Source organism: Myxine glutinosa, chromosome 12 (genome assembly GCF_964187855.1).
Source record: "Myxine glutinosa chromosome 12, kmMyxGlut1.1, whole genome shotgun sequence".
Lineage (NCBI taxonomy): Eukaryota > Metazoa > Chordata > Myxini > Myxiniformes > Myxinidae > Myxine > Myxine glutinosa.
The window spans coordinates 12,891,684-12,913,125 of NC_136272.1; the positions used below are offsets into that span (position 1 = coordinate 12,891,684).

General features: G+C 47.0%; 1 protein-coding gene across 2 annotated transcripts in view; it reads left to right on the plus strand.

The window, feature by feature from the left end:
* Nucleotides 1-1,647: 1,647 nt before the first annotated feature.
* The window catches only part of ERP44 (endoplasmic reticulum protein 44), a 77,431-nt gene continuing 57,636 nt past the window's right edge, over nt 1,648-21,442 (plus strand). Inside the window, exon 1 of one of the 2 annotated variants that reach the window (XM_068133242.2) lies at nt 1,648-1,776. In XM_068133242.2, coding sequence (XP_067989343.1) covers nt 1,732-1,776 — 45 coding nt within the window. In that variant the 5' untranslated portion in view covers nt 1,648-1,731. Of the gene's footprint in view, nt 1,777-2,373; nt 2,487-21,442 lie in introns of those variants that run through there. The other variant, XM_068133244.2, reaches the window with a different exon arrangement.

A 21,442-nucleotide genomic window follows, 5' to 3' on the forward strand; every position in this document is an offset into this window, starting at 1 on the left:
CGCTGTAGCCTCTGCACCGGGATCCACTACGGCAGCACCGTACACCGACCACTTGTCGCAGGCCGCGAAAAATTTGTCGGCCTCTCCGGCCACGGCGCGGGGTTCCGTTAATTTAGAACCAGCCAGCGCGAGCCGCACCTGCACAGGTAGCTGGCGGAGGAAAAGCACTCGGAACAGGAAATCCGGGCGCTGGTCTCCAAGAAGGGACAGCATAAAATCCATCCGAACGGACGGTCGTGTGTCGCCGAGGGCGGGAAGGTCCAGGAGGCGGTCGGCGCGTTCGACCTCCGTGAGCCCGAACGTGGCGAGGAGGAGACGTTTGAGCGCCGCGTACTTGTGGTCGCCCGGCGGGCGCCGAAGGATGGACACGACGCGGGCAGCAGTGCCGGGCCCGAGGGCGGCGATCACGTGGTAGTACATGGTCTAGTCCGCCGTGATGCCCCGGAGCTGGAATTGAGCTTCGACCTGCACAAACCAAACGTCGGCTTGCGCTTCCCAGAACTCCTGGAGTTTGACGGCGACAGCGTTGGTAGCCATGGCGCGTTCGGGGGTCAGCTACGGCTGAACCAGTCGGGGTCACCAGTGTGGTGCTGTGCACACACGATTCGTTTGCCAAGAAGGTAGGCCACCACGCGTTGTACAAACTGGAATGCTTTATTAACAGCTTGCACGTAAGCACTGAGCGGGCTCGACTATCGAGCCCGCATATATGTCCCGAGGCCCCGAGGCCCCGAGGCCACGCGCTTCCATGCCCGGACACTCGCGCCACCCACTGGTGCACGGAATTATTGCCCATTGACAATGTGTCCGCCACAATATCTTATTACCCATGGGGAGTAGTTGACAACGAGCCAGGTCTCAATTTTTTCCATGGAGTGGTTTCAGAGATACAGAGGTGCGAAGTTTTTCCAAGATGGTGCCTGTACCACGTGACCTTTGACGTCATAATAATCATTGAAATATTCTACAGGAGGCCCACCTATCATGAAAATTTCGTGTTAATCGGACTAACAGTTGCAGAGGATTTTTTTTTTCATACTGGACATATCAAGCGTTGTACTTGTCGAATTATGACGTCATAATTAAGGCACCGATGACATCATCATCAACATATCTTATTCCCCATGGGCAGTACTTGACAATTAGTCATCTTTCCATTTTTTCCATTGAGCGAATTGGGAGATATCGAGGTGTAACGTTTTTCCAAGATGGCGCCCGTACCACGTGATCTATGACGTCATAATTATGAATAAAAATTTTCTACATGCGGAGGCGCTCCTATGGTAAAATTTCGTGTCAATCGGACCAACGGTTGTCGAGAAATTGAATTTTTAAAATGCAGACACGGCCCGTACGCACTCGAATGCTTAACCTTGGTTTTGCTTCGCGAGCGAAGGGTAATTACGAAAGGCCGAAAGCCCTGTTTCGCGCGCAATTAATTCAGCAAGTCACGCGGCTTTCATTTGGACCTTTATAAGCGATGTATTTAGTCGGTGTTGTTGCTTGCGTCACTTTTACGCTCGCAACATGTATCGGCATTATAGAGCAAACATTCAACGTCGAAGGTAAATTGTGCATCGATGTATATATTTTAGTCGTGAAGAGAACGGTATTCTTGATTTAATGCCCAAAAAAATTACGTACGCCGGATGTGCACGGTCGGACCACTGCGTAAACCGGAAGTCGATCTCCAGCTGAGCAGGCGGAGCTGTAGGACCGGTGTTTCGTATCATGGACTTGCTACAGCTCTGCCAGCTCCGGTTTTTCGTCTTACTCGTAAGTGGGTGTAAATGTTGTTGAGGTCCAAACTGCGCAATAATATGTGCTAATGGAAATAAAGCATATTGCATTATATTTCCTTTCCTCGGGGCACACACTCAATGACACTTGTAACGTGGTCATTCGGGTGAAGAGATTTAAAGCGTTACTCGGTACTCTATCGTTTAGTCTGAGGTGATTCTCACGATAAAACTCCTGTGTGCCATTTATTTCGTGGTTAATTTGCTCTCGGACCATCAATTTGCTCTGTGCGGGCCTCTGACCCTCCTTGGGATCTCCTAGGTAATTGTTACCTGCTGTACCAAAGGAAACCCAAACAGGGATGCTTCAACCCCAGCCAAGCAGGTTCAATAACTCGGTACATAATTTTTGTACCAAAAATGTACCAAAACGGTACATGTACCAAAACTCGGTACATAAGTTTTGTCACAGATTTGGCTGTTGAACATTTTTAAAGCGAATTCGCAATCTTCTGTATTTAATTATTTATTTTCCTCCTTCGTTGAAAAAAAAACTTCCTCTGTGCGTCTCTTCCGCGGCTCGCTGGCGCACATGTATTGGTTGTGACGTCAGAGGGGCGTGGAATCCGTCATCAGTATTCATTCACCGTGTCTGTAACAAGCGAGAAACTGCCTGAAAGCGAAAGTTTGTCCATTGAAGGCATGCACTCGGTTACCTGTTGAAACGTCCGTGTGATGCATGGAAAGGTGTGTACGGTGATGAGAGTCAAAAGTTGAAGCAAAGTTTATGGAAAACCTTTTTCCCACCCAATCGTCATGTTGAAAGAAGTGGTGTCAAATTAAGGAGGGAAATCTGTCCTGATTCCTTGCTCTTTGGGTTTATTGACTTTGATGCCTTATCTGTGTTTTCGTGCTGGTTCAAGTTGATTGGATGTTGTTACCCAAGGGCATGAAATCAGACCATGTAAGCACACAGGCATGGTGAATGTAAACACAGATTATTCTTTCACATTGTCTAAAGTCTTCATAATTCTCCTCTTTTAGTCCTTTGCATTCATTCCTTCTCTCTTCATTCCTCTGCATTGCAATTTCCTAACCCTAACAACCCTAACAACCCTAACAACCCGAACAACCCTAATAACCCTAACCCTAATAACCCTAACCCTAACATACTTTGCCAGAACAGATCTCTAGTCGACTGTGCCTTTATTCCTGGCAACTGTTTCGGCTGAATAAATAAATAATAATTGTTCCGAATGGTTGATTAGTTATGATTGATCTGAGAAGATGCAGCAATTTATTGTAGTGTTTCAAAAGCCTGGAGTCATGTTTATATATATATATACGTATATCTAAATTTTACAATTTTATTTAATAATTGCTCAAATTGTGAGGTACCGACCCGAGCCCTTCAAAAGTATCGGCCGTGACGTCATTGCCCTATCTACCGTCACATGACGTTTTAACACGGCATTAACGTTTTGAGTTTCTCAAAATTATTTTTTCCCCAACGGTCTGTTTGCTTTTTTTTAGCGACACATTGCACAGCGATGTGAGCTTTCGACTGTTTGTGTTCTAAAAGTTTCTTTCTCTCGGATGCTAAACATCCACTCCAGTTGGATATATTACAAAAAAAAATAAAAAATCAGCCCTTTTTTAAGGCCATTTTCCCTGCTAGAGCGGGGGTTAGCCTTGCGGGCCCCATTACAATCATCATGGTTCCCTTTTTAAGACGATGTTTTTATGGTCCGATGCCCTTCCTGACGCCAACCCTTTAGTTGCCTCTTGCAAACACGCAGGGATACGGTGTACCTATTCTAAACCGGGACACACACCGGCACATTCATCCCAGCAAGCTGGTACTCCATTTGCCCACCCCGGAAGGATGACAGGCTTAGTCGACTCCCCTGGCGTTAATTCGGCGATCGACCGGGATTCAAACTCAGGATCCTAGGATCCCCAGCCAGCACCCTAACCGCTAAGCCAACACCAGGAATAGTTGGATATATTACAAGAGGTACATTAATGGCATTCATTTGGAAGTCTCGATCCATTGGACATGAAAACTGATAAGTTGTCAATTTCCACACAAACCATCCACCCGGGTTTTCCATCTTTGCGGCCTATCCAAGGATATGCTTGCATCTCCCGTTTCCTCTTCCACACAACCACGAAGGGATGTGTTGAATATTCTTTACAAATGAACGATGTTATATATATTTTTTGTTTTTCACCGACATTCATTACTGGGTGCTGCCATCTTTAAAATTCAGTGCATTGTTAGATGTCTTAATGGAACATTGCACATATAGTTTTTGTTCTGAAAAACAAATATTTCATTAGAAGAATTAAAATTGTTTGATTATGATACATTAATTTGTTTTTAAAACCTTTTCTCGAAACTTTTAAAAATGCACACCGACACAGCATCCACTACGCCACGATATATTTAATCTTCATGAAGAAAAATGCATTTTCGCATCGAATAGTGGATATGATAAATAATTGGATAGATAAATCTTCTTCTTCTTTAGTGGCCACAATTATTCCGACGTTATTGTGGGGTTAGCGGGGGTGGGGGGGGGGGGGGGGGGGGGTGAAGTGTTTTGACCCAGGTCTTTCACAAACCAACTGCCCAGGCCTGACACTCGACTAAGTCGTTGTATCTGGAATTTATAATTTGATCAAAGTACCGGTGATGCCTGGTGTAATCTTCGCAAAGGACACCGCGGGATCTTTAACATCCTGCAGTGAATGCTGGTAAACAGGACGCCTGTTTAACGTCAATCCGAGGGACGGCCCACAGATTGATGAATCGCCCTGCCTGTGAAACACCAGGATGAGGGTTTATAGCTGGGTCAGGTTGGGAACCCAGGCTAGATGGCTTAGAGGCCAGTGCGCATACCTTTAGGCTATCTTGCCAGCCTGAAATAGGTAAGTAAATAATGTTGACAAATTTTAGGTTGAAAATGAATAATTGATTTTCATTAGGGTCTTTAAAAAAAAAGGATTTGCAGATCTAAGCTCCGCTTCGGATGGATTGAGGTGCTGGAGCGGTGCTCCGGTGTTCTCCGGCAGCACTACAACCGTGCACATATTCCTTCTTGTATGGAGGTTTCCTTGAATGCTTTTTTTAAACATTAACACACCGATTTTAGCACGTTATTTTGTGATTTAATTCTTTTGATGTTCAATAGCACGTGCTCTCGTGATGTAAACTATTGATTTCAGGTATCCCTAAAGAAAAAAAAAAGTTGTGGCGTGAAATCTGGACTTTGCCCCCGTTCTATTGGTCCACGAAGTCCCATCCACCTCAAAGGCATTGTCTCAAAAATATTGTTACGGGTCGCGGACAAGATGTTGTTTTGACCGAGCAGTGGTGTATTACCGCGACCTAACAGTTCCCCCGATTCTTCCCCAACTCACCCGATTCACCCCAAACTTTGGCCGTATCGCACCGCAGCTGCCCAATCTGGAAAACTCTAAAACGACCGAATGCAAAGAGGAAAAGGAATAAGACGAGAAGACGTACAGAAGAGTAATTGGATTTATTATACACACAAGCAAAAAGAAAGCAGTCACGTTTATTTACAGACGAGATTAGATACACAGTGCAACGCTAGCTTACCTACAGTCTTAATTAACCCAGGGACAGAACAAACAAAAGACAGACTCACGCGGGGAATGATGACAGGAATTGGCTGGAAGGAGAGGATGGCTAGGAGTTGTATTGTGCAGCACGATCGGCGCGTTTAGCAGCCGCCGTTCCTTCGCGGCCCTGCTCAAAACCGCCGTCCAGGCCCCAAGCGGCTGTTGAGTGTGGTTGCTGCTGTGGCCGCCGCTGCTGCTGCTGCTGTGGACGTCGCGTGCTTTTCCAGGATTACAGCAGGCTTTGTGCTTTCTGGGATGTCCTCTCCTTGGATGTTCTCTATGTTCTCTTGGTCCAATCACTCCTCACCACCGACAACTCAACGCAACCAGCGCAACCACTGACCACCACAACGCAACCACTGACGACCAAAACCACACAACTCAGCTCTGCTTCTTGGACCCTCTCTCTTCTCAACGGCTTGGGCTCCCTTTCGTCTGCCAGTAAAAGCTCATCTCTCAAAGCTTGTCTCAGCTTCTCTTTTGGGAGCGTCGCGCTGCGGATTTTAGCTGCGGTCACGCCTGCTCATTCCCTCCTCTCAGCGCCTCTCTTTCTTCTTCAAAGCTCGACTGCTTGGGGAGCGTCGCGCTGCGGGTTATATAGGCCCCACCCCTCAACCTTTGCGAACCTCCCCGATAGCTCTTCCTCCGCCCTCCCTAGCCAAACCCCTGGCTCATGGTTGGTCGAGTGGGGCTGGCTCACTCCTCCCCTCTATGACGATTTGGAGACACGCCTTTCTTCTCCGACCCTGCCTCGTGGTCAATGGCGGTTATTGGAGGGGAGGTAATTGCCAATCGATGAAAAGGGGGAATGGAGGTTTTGGGAATGGGAATGAAGGGAATCTATCTCTTTCACTTGGTGCAATGGAGTACTTCTATTAATGGGAGACACAGCCTTACCCTAAAACACAGAATAAGATATAACTATCGAACAGGGGTATTCTATTATTGGCTGACGTGTATGCTTGTGGACTAATTATGGGACGCCCTTTGACCTTTACACAGCTCCGGAGGCAGGGGGCGCAGAATAACAATAATAATAATAATAAAGCACACAATCCAAAAAAAAATACAGTCCTCATATCCGCAACACTGCACCCTCCTCCTCTTAGGCACGGCCCGGGCCTACAACTTTTATTTAGTGTGACACGTAGGTGTAGTTCCCTCTACTTTTAACCTGACCCTGAGTGCGACAGTTTTAAAACATAAATAAATGTGTCCCGCTGCTCCATTGCACCCTGCCTAACAGACTTACGCCCACAGTTAACCGAATTGCGGAATCGTCTTCAAACTACACACTGACGGTGGGGAGCATTATTTACAATGACGCTATTTTTATTTACAAGACTAACCCAGGACCTGCGATTGTTCTTTCTGGGGGGAGACAGTCTGCTCTGCATCAATGCACCAATACACACCCAAGCACCAATCGGTGCAGTCACCATTGTTCAAGAATATAAAAACAACAACCCCTAACCCTGCAGGTGTCTCTTGCTCTTCGGCTCCCTCTGCTGGTTATTATTATTGTCTTCCAGTTGTTGTCTTTCTTTCATTTTCTTACTGGCGGCCTATTTGCAATAAAGTGTGCCCAACGTGTCCATTTTATTTTCTTTATTTATGGCCCACAGGGCCGACTACGTGTGGTTCACCTGTGGGGCATCGGTGCCCTGTGGCCAAGGCCCGCCAGCAAGATTTCGGGCCCTCATGGCCGGTTCCAGCAGAGGGGCCATGCCCCAACCCATGGGGTCCATAAGTGGTGCTCGGCCACAGACATGTGGTCCATCATGTGGTGCATCGATGCAGACAGCTGGTTCTGAGAGTTCCGGGCGCCCAATAGCCGACTCACGCACGCTCCCCTCGGCGCCCCATGGCGCATGGGTCATGTGGGAGACAAAAGGGGAAAGACAAATGAGCGAGGGGTAAGGTCACAAGGGTACACGTCAATAAGGCAATGCAAGGCGAAATGCGTACGGAGAGCGAAATGAGAAAGCTCGTCCCTACCGTACGTCACCCCCCCTGTCACCTACACTACCCTTGCCCTTACCCCATATTTACAAAATCTACACATTTACAAATTCGTCGCTACTGTCACGTCTTCCCCACATTTCCCTTACACCAAATTCGTCACCACAATCCCTCTAGCCAAAATTTGCCATCACCAAATTCGTCATCAATCCTCATAAGGAGGAAGAGATGGAACATCAAGCACAATGTCACACCCACGTCATGATGCGTCTCACATTCCATACATTTGCACAGTAAAAAATAATCAAAACATGGCATGGTGTGGAGTACCTGTCACCTCAGGTGAGTGGATGCAGATGGTGCGAGGAGACTCCAATCCTAACTATCCTCTAAATGACCTTAACACACTTTACACTACCCGGGGTCTCTCCCTGCCAATCCATTGGCCAACTTACACTATGGGTTCTAAAAACCAATTCCCATTGACCAAACTGTGGTGCTTCTCAATTTGGGGTCTCACTCCCCCGATTCATCTCCCGGTGCCCTTGCACCATTTCTGGGCTGTGACGTGTAGCTCTCCCAGCAGGTCTACCCACCTGCACACCTCCACCACTGCAGTTGCCTCCCGAGCTTACCTGCTCCTCACCCTAACCTATCTAACTGGGGAAGCCCCCTCCTGGCTCTGTCACCCCTTGGTGCCCTCTGGCACTGGGCTACCCGGGTCCGTCCTCCGGATCCTCGGGCCCCATCCACAACAACTACCGGCTCCCAGAGCCCACCTGCGGCCTCACCTGGCTGACATCCTCACAGTGGTGGAGTGCCCAAACCAACTACACACACTAACAGGCTACACGCCCAGCCATTTCCACAACACTAATGCACCCATCCAAACATCATTCTTCCACTCGCACCACAGATGCCAATATCCAACCACAATTTACCTATACCCTCTACCTAACACTTACACTACCCGCCCCGGGTATCCGTGATGGGGGTCCACTCTTCCCCCATTCACACCTTCGCACCATCCACTCCACTCCACAATTTCCACCATACTCACTCTACGACCATCCATTCCAATACCCCATATATTCCACACTCCATGTATTCCACACACCTGTTGGTGCACACCTGTGCACTCACACCTGGTGCCACCTGCACCCTCCTTCCTTCCTGGACCAGTTGGTCAACACAACACACACCTTCACTCACTCATACACTGCTCCACACACCTGTCCAGATGCACACCTGTGCAATCTCACCTGTTCAATCCTCAAACACACGGCATCATCTCATCTACCTGTTGCCCTGCTAACCTAGTGCTCCCCGTCTTCCCTTTAAACTAAGCACATACCACGTCATTATTATCCACCTAATCTACCTGCGTCCCCACTACAGGTATCAGTCACTAACTAATCTTAACGTTACCTAATGTCATCTTCTAGGGCCCTACACACAATATCCTAACCCACCCGGGCTAGTTTTCACTGCCATACACCCCATAAACTAGTGCTCCTTTGCCCCCCCCCCCTGTGAGGGATGACAGAGTTGCCATCCCACCACATCGGGGAGGTCCTACTATCAATTTGGCACACCAAATTTCAGCCAATCAAAAATTTTGCCAATCATCTGCCAATCACCGTACCAATCATCAAATTTTGCCTTTTTCTAATTTTGGGTCCAAAACACTAACCTCATCACCCGTCTACTTATTAGATCCTCTCGGTGCGCCAATTCCCTTCTAAAGCTCGGCTTCGTACAGCCGAGCAATGAATGCGGGTTGTTTTGTGCCAGCGGCTGGATACGTCCCGCATTCGGGGCAGGGACGGGGGCTTACCCGGGCCGAGATCCCACGCACCACCTCAGCGTGGAGCCATCCAATGTCCCGATCTCGACCTGCCGGCACGTCTCAACAAAAAGTGGTCGCCATGACGACCCTTCCTATCGGGCTGCCCGCTCCGCCTAGTGAAGCACGGACGCAGCCGTTCCAAGCGAGGCCCAGCGTGGATCGCGTACGGCGGTCCTTTCGAACCCGCCGTGGCTCGGATCCCCGCCCGGCACGCACCGAGGGCCCGATTCGGCTAAAAGTCGCTCTAACCGCTAACCCGGTTACCGTCGATGCCTCACCTGCATGCTTACACGCATACGCTACCCCTTTCTTGCTCATACCTCCAGCTGTTCCCATGCTCCTCGTACCTTTCCTTACACACCTCGGTACACTCATTGCACTCACAGACTTGGTCACACACCTGACCACCGAACACTTTGGTACACATTCGTTGTTCGCACACCTCACCAACACACCTCTTCGCGCCCCTTCCTCGGTCACCTCCTCTGTGACAATCACAGGTGTGCTTTCACTCGCACACCCAACCACGTGCCTCACGACCAACTCAAGTGTGCATTCCCACACACGCTCTACCATTCCAGGTGTGCATCCTTCCATTCCAGGTGTACATCCTCGCTCACCTGTCACAACCAACTCACGCTCCGTGTCACTCTCACTACGTTCACCTCCATTCTTGACAGCGCACTCACCCTTACTTTCGACAGCGCACTCTTTTCTCATGCCCCTGTCCGTTACACACCTTTCTCGCGCACACTCTCCCGTTACACCCTCTGTAACACTCACCACAGGCGTGCATTCTCCCTTACTCTTGACAGCGCACTCTTTCCCCTTGCACCTGTCCGTTACACACCTTTCTCGCGCATCCTCTTGCGCACACTCTCCCGTTACATCCTCTGTAACACTCACCACAGGGGTACACTCTCTCGTTACTTCCTCCGTAACACTCACCACACCGCGCTTCCATGTGCTCCCTCGCACACGCGCTACGACCGACTCACTCTCGACAGCACACTCACTGGTCGGCGCGCACTTTTTCCTCACACACCCCATGGTCGGACATTCTCGCACACCTCTTTTTTCGCACACCAGACCTGTCGCACACTTCACCAACGGCCTTTCACGAACACCCGGATCCAAACCAATCCCCAAGCCGACTGAAGCTTTCCTCACATCATGTACATTTCCTCGTATATCGCCACTCACCTTGGCACCTCGTCTCCGCACCTCCTCAGCCACCTGCAAACTCTTTATTTGGTTAGTGAGCAGCACATCATGAGTTGAGCACCGACCTTGTACATATTCCATTACTTCCTCCTTTATCTCCCTCTTAGTTTCTGTCCGTCCCTTCTTAATTTCACTCACCTCTTCTTCCACTTCCTCTAATTTTTGCTTCACCTCTTTTATTTCCCGGTGCGTCTCCTCAAGTTCGTCCTCTAAGGCTACCGTGACCGTTTCTATGTGCGTCCTTACCTGCCGGTCGTTCGTTTCCATTACCTCTGTCACCTCGTCCACCCTCATTGTCAGTCCCTCACGTACCTTCTGACATTGCCTCTGTGTCGCTATTAAGTCATTTTTAATTTCTTTTTGTGTCGCCTTTAACCCTCCTAGTACCGCAGTGTTCCTTTGAGCCTGCTCCACTAACTCCGTTTGTCCCTCTGTCAGCTGTTCCACCTCCTCAGTCAGATCTTCTATTCCCCCCTGTAACCTCGCCGTATTATTTCTCACCTCTTTCTCCATACGCTTTTCGCCTCGCTTTACCTCCTCGCGTACCCCCGAAACCTCCTCACTTACACCTCGTCGTATCTCCTCTTTCATCTCCTCCCTCTCTTTTGTAGATGCCACTCTCATCTGTCCCAATTCATCCCTCTGAGCATCCAGTTTACTTTCTAACCCGATTTGCACCTCCTCTATCTGGTTCCCCATTCGTTTGATTTCCCTGGCAGATTGTTCCCCTATTTCCCGCAATTTGTCTTCCATCCTATTTTCTAACCCCATTAACCCATTTTTCACCTCTTTTATCCCATTGTCTAATCCCTCAAATTTCTTGTCTAATCCCTCAAATTTAGCTTCTAGCCGTTCCCCCATTTCTCCCATTTTGCCCCCCATTTCTTTCAATTTTGCCCCCCATTTCGCCCCCCATTACCCCCAATTGCTCACTCTGAGCCCTCGCTTCGTCCCTCATTCGCTCACTATCAGCCCTCAATTCGTCCCTCATTACCCCCATACTGTTTTTCAAACCTCCAATTTGGTCTCCCATACTCATCTGTACAGCTGCCTGTAGCTGCGCAATGAGGGCCTGCATGTCAATCGGCTGCATGTTAAAGCCCGCTGATACAGCGGGCTCGGCTACCGCGCGCATGTGCGAGGCGCCTTTTTGCGTGCCTGAAACCTCGTGCGCGAGAGCGCCATTTTGTGCGTCTGATACCCCCTCAACCATATTGCCAATGTTCTCCTCTACTTCGTCCCTCTGATCCTGGGTTACTCCTAACCCCTCCTCTAGCTCACCCACCGGCATTCGATCGCCTTGACCAGCCATGGCGCGATTTCAAAATTCGGGTTTTTCTTTAAAACAAAATCAAATTTCGGTACTTTATAATTTTGACCAAATTTTTTCCTAGATGTTTTTTTTTAAAATTTGGTTCGGGCCTCGAATCTCACTCCTCGACACCAATTGTTACGGGTCGCGGACAAGATGTTATTTTGACCGAGCGGTGGTGTATTACCGCGACCTAACAGTTCCCCCGATTCTTCCCCAACTCACCCGATTCACCCCAAACTTTGGCCGTATCGCACCGCAGCTGCCCAATCTGGAAAACTCTAAAACGACCGAATGCAAAGAGGAAAAGGAATAAGACGAGAAGACGTACAGAAGAGTAATTGGATTTATTATACACACAAGCAAAAAGAAAGCAGTCACGTTTATTTACAGACGAGATTAGATACACAGTGCAACGCTAGCTTACCTACAGTCTTAATTAACCCAGGGACAGAACAAACAAAAGACAGACTCACGCGGGGAATGATGACAGGAATTGGCTGGAAGGATAGGATGGCTAGGAGTTGTATTGTGCAGCACGATCGGCGCGTTTAGCAGCCGCCGTTCCTTCGCGGCCCTGCTCAAAACCGCCGTCCAGGCCCCAAGCGGCTGTTGAGTGTGGTTGCTGCTGTGGCCGCCGCTGCTGCTGCTGCTGTGGACGTCGCGTGCTTTTCCAGGATTACAGCAGGCTTTGTGCTTTCTGGGATGTCCTCTCCTTGGATGTTCTCTATGTTCTCTTGGTCCAATCACTCCTCACCACCGACAACTCAACGCAACCAACGCAACCACTGACCACCACAACGCAACCACTGACGACCAAAACCACACAACTCAGCTCTGCTTCTTGGACCCTCTCTCTTCTCAACGGCTTGGGCTCCCTTTCGTCTGCCGGTAAAAGCTCATCTCTCAAAGCTTGTCTCAGCTTCTCTTTTGGGAGCGTCGCGCTGCGGATTTTAGCTGCGGTCACGCCTGCTCATTCCCTCCTCTCAGCGCCTCTCTTTCTTCTTCAAAGCTCGACTGCTTGGGGAGCGTCGCGCTGCGGGTTATATAGGCCCCGCCCCTCAACCTTTGCGAACCTCCCCGATAGCTCTTCCTCCGCCCTCCCTAGCCCAACCCCTGGCTCATGGTTGGTCGAGTGGGGCTGGCTCACTCCTCCCCTCTATGACGAGGTGGAGACACGCCTTTCTTCTCCGACCCTGCCTCGTGGTCAATGGCGGTTATTGGAGGGGAGGTAATTGCCAATCGACGAAAAGGGGGAATGGAGGTTTTGGGAATGGGAATGAAGGGAATCTATCTCTTTCACTTGGTGCAATGGAGTACTTCTATTAATGGGAGACACAGCCTACCCTAAAACACAGAATAAGATATAACTATCGAACAGGGGTATTCTATTATTGGCTGACGTGTATGCTTGTGGACTAATTATGGGACGCCCTTTGACCTTTACACAGCTCCGGAGGCAGGGGGCGCAGAATAACAATAATAATAATAATAAAGCACACAATCAAAAAAAAAATACAGTCCTCATATCCGCAACAATATTTATATTTCCCATGATTCAGGACTTTTGAAACACCCTGCTCTGTACTTACTGTAACATCTTGTAGAATAGATTTATTTGTTATTGAAAGTTTCAAAGTGCCTTTTTTTTTTTTTTGCTAGAACTCCGATTATAGCTGGTAAAACATGATTCCTTCCATTTTCCTCCCAAGGATCCTTCCGTTGCTGAAGTTCTGCGTGAAGTGGTTGATTTAACTAATTGGTGAATCGTGAAGGTGTTTGTGGTACATGCAATGTAAGAATCTTCTACAGGATATTCTGAGCCCTTGTTTGCTGCTGAGCCAAAGCTCTTACCAGCACGAGCATGGGAAACCAATTGAAACTGCCTGTTGTGTTGATGGATAAAAAAAGGAGGGCAGAGATCCTGGAAATATGATCTTTGTACAGAGCTTGGTGTCAATGTCGCACGATGCTGTCATTATGACCAAGATGGATAAACCTGGCATGAAAGTTTGTGTTTCCTCCTGATGGTCGAAGAACAAAACTTTATGGAATGTGTTTTTTGCATCCAAGGTAATTTGAGATTCCATTCCAACACACGTTTAACACTGTGACTCACCTTGCCTGTTGCGTGACTAGTTCATTTAATTGTTTTTTCACCCTCTGCGGTTTATTTTCTTTCTTTTTTGGTGCACCTTTTGTGTTGAATTTGTGAATGTCGTTTGGCTTCAGAGTTTAACCATGACTACATTTTGCCCAAATATGGTGTTTTGATGACGTGCACCAAATGTTGATGTGCTTTGCAAAACAAGACCAGGGAGAGGGAAAGGGTTGATATCCTCGAAGCGAGGTTTGAGCTGACAGTTCACTATTTATTTCTGTATTTATATATATATATATATATATATATATTAGTTCTGCTGTCAATATTCCAGGTATTCGGATATTTATAAAGGTGTCGCAGTTGCTCTGTATGACTTGAGACAATTATAGATTTGATAAGTTACTTCTGCGTTCTGGAAGGTTGTAGGTCTGTAGTGTTTACATAATGCGCGGTTTACCAGACATATCAGAATGGTTTTGGAGAATCTTGTTCAGGTAGTTGAAATATTTCAGAATGAGAATTAAATTGAATATTTCTTTATTACTTGTAAGGATTTTGGAAAATATAAGCTGTACTAGGTTTCACTGGCTGTTTTTTCACTGCTGCCTCCATCGTGTGTGTGTTGTGTGTGTTGTGTTGTTGCTTGTGTGCTTGTATAATTTTGTTTTTTTAAGTCCCAAAATATGCAAGTACAAGGTTATTGGTTGCAATGTTGTTTTTTGGACATTTTGTCCTTTATTGCTTAGGAGCTCAGTCATATACAAATGCAGGGTGTTTCAAAGTCCGGAATCATAGGAAATATTTATGATTTTTTCAGGTGGATCAGATGTTAAGCACCGATTATAATGGCCCCACGTAGTCCACATTTAACGCCGCAACTATTTTTTATTATTATTTGGGTACACCTAAAATCGATGGTTTATGCCGCGAGACCACGTACTACTAAACGTCAAACGAATGTGTAAAGATCAGTGTCAATGTTAAGAAACATTCAAACAAACCATACCACGATGGATGTGTGTAGTATGCAGGTCAATGGCTCCTAATGTGAGCAATTATTTGAATGCATTTTTCATAAATTAAAATGGAGTACATGACTTTTTTGGGGAAGCTTAAGCTACAATTCAATTGTAAAGATATATGTGCACACCAAATAATTTAATTTGAAACTAATTGCCTCTGCCACTCAAGATGGAGGGAGGTTATGTCTTCACTGTGTCTTGTCTATTTGTCTGTGTATTAGCAGGATATCTAAAAAAGTAATGGGCGGATTTGGTAGAAACTTGGTGAACAGGTTGGGTGTGTAACAAGGACGAATTGATTTGAGTTTGAAGATACAGATCCGGATATGAAGTTTTTTGGTTCACGAGTTATCAAACAGTGACCACTATTTTCGTCATGGGTGTGTGTCTGTCTGTCCACAGCATAACTACCCGATGATATCATCCGATCTTGATGAAACTTGGGTGGGAGGTTGATATCATGATCTACTTGTGTCCTGCCTCGTGGGCGTATTGCGCCCATTGTGGGCGGAGCCACGCCCGAAAACGATGTATTTTTAGGGGGTAATCGAGTTCAAGCTACATCTTCTCCGAGGGAGTTTGTGGAATCTGACAGGGGTTTCGGTATTTGGTTAGGCCAATGTCATGTGTCTAGCCCCAAAGAGCTCGATTTTTCATTTTCGCCACAAGGTCACAAAATTTAGAAAAGTCGGTTTTTGATGGTTTTATTACATTCGCTTCCTGATAGGGTGAAATGTCGTACATGATCTTATATTATCACATACATCATGAAATACAAGTTTTCCAACAAATTTCAGAACCTTTGACCTTTGGAGGTCACAAAGGTCAAATTTTCAAAGTTGTCGGAATCGAACCGAATTTTCGGTATTGTGTAGCTAACTAACCTCATAAATGATTCTACATTATTTTCAATCTCATTTCAAGGTCAGTAACCTTCGTTTTGACATTTCAAGGTCACAAAGGTCAAATTTTCAAAGTTGTCGGATTCGAACCAAATTTTCGGTATTGTGTAGCTAACTAGTCTCATAACAGATAATACATTCCTATTTATATCTTTTCAATGTCGGTTTTGACTTTTAAAGGTCACAAAGGACGGCCATTTCAAAGTAGTCTGAATAGAACTCAGGGGTTTTCGCCACCACGTGGGCCCCCGACCCCCCAGTCCGGGTCTGTTTCCGTTATTTTGCCATTGAATACCGCTCGCTCGTGAACCATCGTCGTCTCCTGACTTGTTAATTTTTAAAGTGATTCTTCGCCGTTGAGAGATGGAGCTATAAATGATATATAGCATGCTATTTCAAAAAGTTGTGGAAGATTTGTGACAAACTTTGGGGGATGAGTTGGTTCGGTGACAACAACAAGGCAACTGAATTTTGTTTCAGCTTGGAATCCAGATCTGGTCTATCAGTGGGGTACAAAACGGACACTGATCAGCCTGGTGGAGGTATGCACACTGCCGAGTGTCCTAGTTTTAACATGTATAGGTATCAGCACCAGCTGTCCGCCTAGCTGCACTAGTTCCTGTGTTAGTCGGCCTGTAACTGCCACGGGTGTAATTGGGGACTTTGGTGAGGCTCAGTTCACTACAATTGGGGCCAGGAACGAGGTGCTTGTGCTTTGAAAGGGTCCCTCTTGGCTTTGATTGGACCGTGGGCAGCGCCCTCACTTGGCTGATTTAGTGTGCGGGTCTGGTGGCACCTGGGATGGAGGTGTGCTTGGCTCGAGGTGCCTTTCCCCGGGAGAAAGGAAGGGGATCGGCTGCTTCGGCGTTCCATTTGCGCAATCGATTAGAGAGGAGTTGAGTGGGGCAGTGGCGTCTAGTCTTGTGGAGGTGACGTGAGGTGAGGAGTGAGGAGTGAGTGGGGAAGGGGAAGGAGTGAGCAGTATGTGTATGCGCACTTGAGAGATTGTGACAGCAGGTTCGGATTGCAGGTCAGCTTGGGCAGCGCTGCCGAGTGCCCACATCGTCCCAAACTAATTGAGATGCGACTAGCTCTGCCAGAACAGCAGTGATTTAGATGCGATGGGAGTGAGATCAATGGAGGAGTGAGGTGTAGCTCAGTGGTGGAGATTATGCAGAGAAGGAGGTTAGAGATATTGTGTGTTCAGGAGACCAAATGTAAAGGAGACAGAGTGAGGAAGTTGGTAGGATGATGCAAGATGATATTTGCAGGGAGGAGATGGGAGAAGTAATGGAGTTAGAATTATAATTTTGGAAGAGATCCCCAAGACTTGAACATTTCTTTTCACCGACGCTCCCCATCCAACTTTGCAGAGCTTGAGCAAATCTGCAAGGAAAAAATAAGAGAAATTCCCCAAATCCAGATGTGCAAAGCTGATGTAGCGTTTGGCATTGGTCTTACCTTCTGAGGGAATTACTGCACCCAACCCAGGCAAAAATAGCGTCCCTTTACTCTAGTTATTCTCTGCAGACGACTGTAATTGGAACTGTAATCACTTGATTAACAGGCAATCATTACTGCAGTCCAAAAACCCAGATAGCGTTACCTATAGTAATTCAAAAGTTAGCTTCATCTGCAAGGAAGTACATGAGAGTACAACAACTAACTCTAACATTTTTGCCTGGGATACCATGCCACACATATGTGCCCCACAACATTACAGAACTACCAGAATCCTTCAGTGGTGTAACCAAGCATTCTTTTGGTTAGCTTGAAGTTATTTTGGTTAGCTCATAAACTTAGACACCGCTGCTTGTGAAACATCAGCAAGTTGAGCTGTCTTTGTCACTGACGCTCCTGCCAAACGCACTCCAAAAATCACCCCTCTTTCAAAATCGCTGAGGTTTTAATGGCCTGTCTTTTTTTATTATTAGAAAATAGGGTAAAAAAAAAAAACATCAAACTATCAAACGGGAAATGAATGAATGATCGTTTTAAGGCCATTTTTCCCCGCTAGAGCGGGGGTTAGCCTTGCGGGCCCCATGACAATCATGGTTCCCTGTTTGAGGCAATGTTTTTATGGCCGGATGCTCTTCCTCACGCCAACCCTGAGTCGCCTCCTACGATGCGCAGGGATACGGTGTAATAACCACATTTAATAACCACATTTAAAGGCCATTTTTCCCCGCAAAGCGGGGGTTGGCCTTTTTCGGGGACCGTGGTTGTTGTTGTTTTTTGGTCCCCTTTTTGAAGCAATGTTTTACGTGTACCTATTCTAAATCGAGGGACAACCGGGATCATTCACCCAGCAAGCTGGTACTCAATTTGCCGACCTCGGAAGGATGACAGGCTGAGTCAACCCCCCTGGTGTTAATTCAGCGATCGACCGGGATTCGAACCCAGGATCCGAGGATCCCAAGCCGGCACCCTAACCGCTAAGCCAACAACAGATGGTTTCTAACTTTCAACAGATGGTTTCTAACCAACACTGGAAATCAAAGCCATAATTGAAAACTGGAACGGCACTCAGCAGAGAGCATACCTCTGCCAGGTGAACAGTTTGCGTTTTCTATTCTAGAGTAGACCAGAAAATCACAATACAGAATCGCATGAATCAAAATCATCCGTCCACAACTTTTTGAGATATCCTGCTATATATCATTTTTGGCCTTATCTCTTATAATATTATATTCTTCAATGGTGAAGAATCACTTACAAATTCTACTAGATGGATCCGGATCCGGATCTTCACCAAAATTGACTCGATTCTTCCTCGTCACACGCACAACCTCTCCACCAAGTTTCGCCAAAGCTGTCCATAACTTTTTAAGATATTCTGCTATATGTTGGTCTTAGCCCTATCTCCTAATGGTGAAGAATCACTTTAAAAATATAATAATTCTCCTATCCAAATCCATATTCAGATCTTCACTAAAATTGAATAGATTAGTCCTTGTCACACACACAAATTCTCCACCAAGTTTTATTGTCCACCAAGATTGTCCATCTCCACCAAGTTTCACCAAGTATTTTGTCCAAATTCGTCCACAACTTTTTGAGATATCCTGCTATATATCGTTTTTGGCCCGATCTCCCAATGGTGAAGAATCACTTAAAACATTATAGTAGCCGGATCCGAATCTTCACCAAAATCTAATAATTTCATCCTTGTCACATATGCTACCTCTTTGCCAAATTTCGTCGGAATCCGTCCACAACTTTTTGAGATATTTTGTTCACAAACAGACAGACAGACTGGGGTGAAAACATAACCTGTATCCACCTTTGGTGGCAGAGGTAACAATATAATCAAACGAGTAAATAAAACATAAAGGTGAACAAAAATCCGGCCATAAATTAATTCCATCCAACAAATATAAAACAATCCCAAGGCTCACCTCTTCCCATGTTTAGCCCCTTTGCTTCTGCCACTCCCAGCAGTGGGGGAGGGGGGGGCATGAATGAGGAGCGGAGGAAGGGCCTCCTCGCTGGGAGCGAGAGCAGGACCGGGAGTGGACAGAGGAAAGGGGGTCCGAAAGGATCTGTTCAGGAGTACACACCCACCTCTGAATTTCTTTCTTTATAGTCATCCTAGAGGCTGTGTAGCCCACTGTCGCCTCATTGATGCTCTTCCCATCTACTTTATAGCCATTTGTTTTTTACAAATAGGCCCAGGGACTCGGTTTCGGGTAGCTTTCCCTTTATCTCGGCCCCTCCGGCGTTTCATCGTGGTCCATCCACTTGCGTCATGGTCAGTGTCCTCATATCTGGAGGAAGAGCTGTTATCCTCCTCCCCTCCCCCCTCCTGTCTCTCTCCCCTCCATCTCCTCCTCTTTCCCATCCTCCCTGTTCTCTCTTTTCTCCCTGGGGAGGGTGGGGGGAACAACAATGGCAGCACTGACTGCACACTCCAGTCTAATGGTGCTTGGGGTGAGTGGACCTCTGCTTCCACTCTGCTCTCCTCCATTTCTTTCTCCCTCCTTCTTCCCTCCCTCCATCCTATCATTTTCCTTTACTGTGGGGTGGGAGGGGTGGAGGAAACAAACTCAGCCACAGCAGCTATGCTTGTCCCAGGGGTAACACCCCCACCCGCAGGTGGACGCATCTTGCTCACATAGCTCTACGAGCAGGAGCAAAAGGTGTGCTCCATCGGACCGCATAGGCTACACTGCACCTGAGAGGTGCAGTGCTCTTTCGAGTGTCCCAACTGGCCACACTGTGAGCAAAACAGTTCTTTACACGCAGGCACAAAGTGGTCCAATTGTCCAAACCTGCGGCATAATTTTGGCTGACTCACATAATTAAACTGCCCATGTTCTATCCCAATTGCTATCCCATTAGGGGTGTGATTAACCTTGCAATCATCCTTGACCCGGAACTTGATACTGGGGAGGGCCGGGTGGGGGACAACACTAGGAATGAGGGGAAAGGAGGTTGCTAGCTGGAAGGTGTGAGGCTAACATACCTGCCTGAAAGGTGAGGCCCCCTCCCCTCCACCCCTTCCCTCATTCCCAGACAGGGGAAAGACAGAGGAAAAACAGGAAGCGGGAGACGAACGAACACGCCAGACTAACAGGACAAAAAGTACAAGATAAACAAATAGATGAGATGGGGAAATAAAAGCGTGCAGGCCGAACACAACAGGCTAAAAAAATCTGCTCAAGGTGAGAACTGAGGCTCCCATTCCTCTTGCAGCCATGTTCGCCATAATTATCGGCAACCAGTCCTGTGCAGCATTTTTATAGGTGACCCTAAGCATGCTGGGATGTTATTTGCTTAATTAACATAGGCCACACCTGTGTGGAAGCCATTGATTTCAATATACTTAGTGTCTCTCATTTACCCAGGTGTTTACATTTTTTGTCCACAACCTGTATGTGTACACAAAATAATTTAATTTTAAGCTAATTAAAGGTGTGTGTGCGTGCGTGCTCGTGCGTGTACGCGTGAACATCATGGGGAAAAAACAGGGCCAGGCCGATCTCCGCCAGATTTTACATACATATTAGAAGTACCCAGGGTCAAGTCATGGGCACAAAACCAAAAAAAATACTTCCCTCTCCTAAGAGGAGTGGGGAGAGGGACAACTGACGATCTTCGCCTGTACACGTGCCGCAAGTGGTTTACTGACCCTTGCTGCCGACAGGGGATTATAAGCCATGGCATAAAATGTGTTTGCCTCCAGGTCACCCCATCCCCCTCCAAGCTGCTCCCAAAAGTAGCAGGTGTTTCTAGTGATTCATATGATAAATAAAAAGGGAAATTATAAATGAGTTTTATGACATCTGTGGACAACATTTGGTCTAACAGTAAACCTCCATTCTAACATAAACATCATGGCGCATGTACAATCATTTGGCCGCAGATCACTACCTTATGAGGGAAACGATTCGTTTTTACCTGCTCATGTGATGTCTATGCAATCAGTTCACCTGTCACAGCTCCATTAATCCATTGAATAGGAGGAAGGGAATAGTTCCCTTTCCCTCTATTATATAAGGGATCATGAAGTTCACAGTCTGATGGCACAAGATAATGCTACAACACCTTCTCGCTCAGATTTTGTATACACTTTGGAAGATTTTTGTTGGCCTGGGTGTTCTTCAAACGGGAATGAATGAATGAATGATCGTTTTAAGGCCATTGCATGCTTGTATCTACTCTGTAGTCTCCTTAT